The 6,000-nt window shown below is 43.9% G+C and overlaps 1 protein-coding gene across 1 annotated transcript in view; it reads left to right on the top strand.

Annotated features, from left to right (window-relative positions):
• Positions 1-1,148: 1,148 nt before the first annotated feature.
• LOC147443762 (Rubisco methyltransferase family protein) overlaps positions 1,149-6,000 on the top strand; it is a 50,454-nt gene continuing 45,602 nt past the window's right edge. Inside the window, exon 1 of the mRNA XM_086526559.1 lies at positions 1,149-1,478. Coding sequence (XP_086382685.1) covers positions 1,173-1,478 — 306 coding nt within the window. The 5' untranslated portion in view covers positions 1,149-1,172. The remainder of the gene's footprint in view (positions 1,479-6,000) is intronic.

Raw genomic sequence — 6,000 nt, 5'->3', positions numbered from 1 at the left:
GAAAGGCCTTCCCTTTGCATATGGATAAAGCCCTTCCCTTTCTTAAGAGGTTCCCAAGGCGCCATTACACTCAAGAGATTCCCTTTCTCGTGCATGTGGTCCTCTTGTGCAGCCTTTGCATTGTCCCTCCCTCCTCCCTGTTCTGTCTTTTGCTCCTGGTTTTCTAGTTGTGCAGTCTTCGCATACCACGACATGCTTTTTTGCTCTTAGAGGTGTTGTTATGGTTGCCAAGCTAACACTACAAGCTACTACCAGGCTGAACACGAGAGAGAGAGAGAGAGAGAGAGAGAGAGAGAGAGAGAGAGAGAGAGAGAATGTGTCCCTATGATTTTGGAAAATAAAATAGGAGGGGAATATGCTCTCTCTCTCTCTCTCTCTCACACACACACACACACACACACACATACACACACATGTCACTTTCATACGTGGATTATTGTTCTGAGAATGGATACTTGCTGATATTAAACATTACATGGATGGTAGGTATGAGTTAAAAAGATTTTAAGTAGGACATTGATAATAACTGATAGGTTCACTGACACTTGTAATATGATTCAAAGCTAACAAATTTGTTGTTTTGTTTATATGGATGCAAGTGAGGACTTTATCTTTACTTAGGATCTTTTTAGCTTAACTGCTGTCCATCACTATCGAACCTGGCATCTTTCACTTCAGAATAAGTTGTTCTTGATTATCTTATATACAAAACATTAGAATAATACTTCATTCTCACTATGATATAAAAAAATGAATCAAATACTAGTTGTTTTTGTGTTAATCATTGTTTTTTGTTTAAAGCAAACTATCTTTTGAACTGTTATGTTCTTTTGTGTATAAATATAAGTCTAAAAACAACAACTCACATTCTCTCTCTCTCTCTCTCACACACACACACACACGCAATCTCTCTCTCTCTCTCTCTCACACACACACACACACACACACACACACGCAATCTCTCTCTCTCTCTCTCTCTCTCACACACACACACACACACACACACACACACACACTAACACAATCTCTCTCTCTCTCTCTCTCTCTCTCTCTCTCACACACACACACACACACACACACACACAATCCACACAATATTGCACTAGAGTTTTAGATATATGTGCTTTGCTGCACCTTAATTCCATTTCATGTTGAATTAAAAGTGACTCGCAATGGATATGGCGAGCTACACCTCTGGCTCGCTACATGCCGCTCGGCCAGTTGTGTGCAGCAGCAGCGCAAGTAAGAGCAAGAGCGCGGATGCCAACAAGCTGGCGGTGGACTGGGGATGTGATGCATACACGCCCAAGGGCTCAAAATTCTTCCAAGAGTGGCTCACATCTCAGCGTCTTCCTCCCCAGAAACTCACGCTGCAGCCAGTTGAGTCAGGTGGTCGTGGGCTGGTTGCAAAAACCAACATTCGACGAGGAGAGAAGCTCCTTTATGTCCCCTTCTCCCTCGTTATCACCTGTAACTCGGTAAGGTGTGTGTGTGTGTGCGAGAGAGAGAGAGAGAGAGAGAGAGAGAGAGAGAGGAACCTTGCGTATTGAGCCGTGTGCTGTCATTCTAAGATGCTGCCCGTGGTGCTCCCGTGTGCTGTCCTGCAAGTCCTACAGTGCTCAGCTTCCCTACATACATGGTTCGCACCGTCGAAACAGGTAGGCTATCTGAAGTACTTTCGGACACAACCACAAAACATCCCTCACTCCCTAGTCTGCTCCTAGGAGATACTAGAGCCATCCCCGGACAAAGACTGGAATTTAACATCCCTCTCAGCTCCTAGACTGGGAACCAGTCCAATTGAGCTGGCATGAAGGGGCAATGTAGAGGTTTGGTGAATATATCAGTAGGATAGTAGAATTATCTGGCGTAGAACAATACTCAAAGACGTATAGTGCCATCAAGGGTCTTCTCGCCAAAAACTGATAGTGTTTCTTATATGCTTGGCTTGAGCATGAAACACCGGGTTACTTGCAATAGCGATGCAACTCTAGTTGTCGGAATCAGTTGTGGTTGTCTGCTGTGGAAAACCAATCTCCGAAAGCAATGTTCGCAAGCAAACAACCTCACATATAGCACTATACACAGCACGATGCCCGAAGATAAGGCAACTGTGGGCTCCTTTTTTCTTCTCCATGAAGTTGCTCGTGAGCCAAAAGAAAAGGTGTAACTTGGAGTCACGTTGTCCATTGGATCTACACTCCATTTGGAATCACTCCATCCTCGAAGAGTCTATTTCTCTAGGTGCATATAGAATGCCAAACGATTGTGATTGCTTCAAATATCGCAAGAGTGATAAAGCGTGCTCCAAATAAGACTTGGGGGGCTTTTGCTTGAGTTTGCATAGGTCCACAAAGTTCGGTGTGAACCAATTTCAAAACCATAGTAGCTCTGTGTGTAAAGTGCTTTGGAATAGTATCTCTTTGCTACTTCCCACGAAGTCCTAGCTTACTCCTAACACCTAGTAAGCCTTCTATCATCTGATTATGAAAAACATGATTGAGAGCATCAATATTCAATTGGACAAACCGAAAATGCCAAAGATCAATTGCAAGAGAGCCTGTAATAACTGAGGAGAGAGCTCGAAGCTTGTAGAGGCCACACTCCATCGGTCTGCCCCCTTTGATGTTCTTACCGGAGTCGCGATCCCAATAAAGCAAACAAGTCTCCTCTAAAGACCACCTCCATGCCCAACTTGTACACCTCATGCATTGACATAAGATGGAAGCGCAACTTCGGAACATAAAATACCTTGTAGAAATATATCTGCTTGGGGTCAGCTCCATGGTGCCCTCGCTGTGAATAGGTATCACCTATTCGTCGCGAATGAAGATGAAACCACAGTGTCGTTGCATGTTGTATAACCGAGTCTTCGAAGGTGTCATGTGCTGTGAAGCACCACAATCAATGATCCAATCTCGAGAGTCTTATAGTGCAATAACTGTTTGAACCTCCGATGTTAGTTGGAGAGTCTCAGAAGGTATTATCTCCATTTCTAGATGGACAAATTCAAGGGCCTATAATGCGGCAGAAGAACAAGAAGACTCTCCAACCCGTTTTGGGCACTTCCATTGATAACGACTCTCGCTCCAATTGTTGCAATGCTGCTCCGCTTTCAAAGCTTCCTTCTTAACATTTGTCTTTTTGTTGTTGCTTTTCTTCTTACCCTTCTGATTCTTGTTGTTGGAAGAACTGATTAAGGCTTTAAAGCCCAACTTTCTTCCCTCATTGAACCGCTTTTGCTGGTCCAATGCCATTGGGACTATGTAATAGTGTTCAAGCGACCACTCGTAATTAATGAAGAGTAGAAGAGGTGGATCCACACATGATGTAACTTCGATGTAGAATTAACCACTCGGCTATTTAGCATCGGCTGTCCATGCTCTTATCCGACTCCAAAGCCCTCCTATCTAATGCATCAAGTAACTCCCATGGCTATAGACACCTCTTGGGTTGTCTTCATCTAGATCCAATGCCTAACGGGCTAAAAACCATCGTCTATGGGAGGGAACTAAAACTGAATGCTTGCAGGCTTTCTGGCGCCTGCCAAGAGGAGACAAACACAATATAGGTGGGAGAGAATGGGAAAGAATGATTTAGGATCAATAACTTTATAACTCAAAAGAGTGCTCATACAAATGGATATTTAAGAATGAGTATGAGGGGGTTCCTAAATACCAGAAAAGCGACCTAGAGTTTAAAAAAAATAGGGAGGGGCAAGTTTAGGGCCGACTCATGCTCAGTAAACTGCCACATCACCAAAAAATATGACGCAACAAAAAAGCCACATCAGCTAAAGATATTCCACATCAGCATAAAGCAATAGATGGGCAAAAACATGCATATGTAGGGCGATGATGCAACCTAGAATGAAACCATGTGGCTATGACATATCCCCAACATTGTCATGCCTCTGGAGTATCATTAGCATAACTCAGATAGACATTATGTACTCTCTCGTAGATGGTGGGAACATACCTTTATTGGGCGCTGGTTCTATAGTCAGGTTCATTAGTCCGATGTGGCAGTTACTGGCTATAATTACCGCAGTAACTGTATAGTACACAGTCCGTTAGAGTCCAGTCCAGGTACCTATAAATTGGACCCTCTACTTCATTTTATAGGCTGTTATTCCGTAGACTAGAGCGAGTCCTTGTAATCATCGAGCTGCTGTTCCTAGTATCATTGAGCTCTATTGTATCTTTATTCTGGGTCAATCGTACTCTTCTTCAATATATGAATATACCAGTTCCAGTTCTCTTGTTCAATTCGTGTCTTTGTCCATTTTGGCGATCACGGTGGTGAGCTCAAGCTCTTGACAAGGAACCTATCTGCCAATTGGAATTTGGAGTTATCAGACATTCGCAATGCTGCCCAAAAGATTAGGATGCGGAGAAATAGGATCATATTAGCACCGTCGCTAAAGAGTCGGAGCCAAGTTCTAATGGCGAATGTCACAAACTGCTGACGTGTCGAGCACTGAAGAATGGAGCCAACGTGCAGATCACGGCCGAGGGGCCTAAACCCTAAGAAGAGTAAGCAACAACAGAAGAAGAAGAAGTCCTACCAACTTATGGGGACCCTGTTCGATGGGGCCCAAGTGACATAAAGGATTAAAAAAGCAGGACCCATTCACACACCAAGAATTACGCAAAAGCTGATGACGTGGCAGTTGTACGGACACTCCGGATTTTTCGCTGACATGATGATGTGGCGCTGAAGGGATTTTCGCGTTTTGCGCTGACTGTTGACGTGGCAGTTGTACGGAATTCCGTGATTTACGTTGGCAGCTTTTTGGCATTGCTTTTGGACCAGAAGCTTTTGAGTTTGAAGGCTTTTCATGTGAAATGCTTTTGGGGCCTAGGGCCTTTAAATATGAGGCCATGGGCTCATTCTCTGGCATGCTTCCTGGAGAAGGTGCAGAGTCTGGAGTACCGGCTTGTACTGTGTTTATGCAATATAAAGAAATACCGAAAGGGGCGCCAAGGTTTGGGGCCAATACTCTTTGGGGTGGAAATTCGCCACTCCGTGTCGCGTGATCTCTCTCTCAGTTCAGTTGTTATTGAATTGCTAAAAGTGTGTTCAGTCTGTTCTTTTTTGTTGGCACGTGGTGCTCGTCTTGTGACAGCAGACCTGATTTTGAGAATGAGGAGATGGATTTCAACCATGACCAGAGGGATGATGATGGACTTGGGTTCTCTCAACGCTTTGCTCAGTCAAGGAAAAGACCATCAGCGAGGGTTTAGAGACGCTCTCGCTCACAAAGGCCGCATAGGGCGAAGGAAAGGATCAGATAGATGGTAGTGATGGTAGTAGACGAATTTGGAAAATAGCACATCGGAAGTTTGATAGGAAGAATGATGCGGACACAATGATCGAGATAGATGATCAATATAGTGATAGGTGGGATGTTGACACTGATCATTACAGTAAACATAGAACCAAGTCAGGCGAGAAGGATCCAGACACACGAATCACGAATCACACCTACACAAATCCAGACATGGCGAGCGAACAAATGACGTGAAAATTGCTTCTTCAATCTGGAAGAAAGATGATCTTAATGTTTATTTATAGGCGTTCGAGCAATATGTAGATTGAAGGACATTGAACCTCCCTTATAAAAACGAATACGAGCTTGGTTTCTGAGTGGGTTCTCTTCCAAGCATCAGGGAACTTCAATCTCAAGGATACATTTTTTACTTTCTCTTGAATCTAGAAAGGGCCATAATATCGCCTACTTAGCTTTGGAAAAAGCCGCTCCTTTCCCTTTCGTTTCCTCAGGCGTGCCTTCTTAAACTGTAAGAGCACCCAATCTTCTTCCTTCCGCTGCAAGTCGCGTCGATGTTTATTGATTGCCTTCTTATGGCGCTGTCACAAAAATACGGAAGCGTAAACTGACGTTTAATTGCACTTCAAATACTCAAGAGAATTAGATGGAGCGAGAAAACTTGACACTTCATTGGAGACCAGAAGATGGGCTGGTCCCCCCCCATAAAG

The sequence above is a fragment of the Adiantum capillus-veneris genome, chromosome 13, assembly GCF_014529385.1.
Source record: "Adiantum capillus-veneris isolate H3 chromosome 13, ASM1452938v2, whole genome shotgun sequence".
Lineage (NCBI taxonomy): Eukaryota > Viridiplantae > Streptophyta > Polypodiopsida > Polypodiales > Pteridaceae > Adiantum > Adiantum capillus-veneris.
Note: the sequence above shows the minus strand (reverse complement) of the source record. Positions and strands in the feature narration are given on the sequence as shown.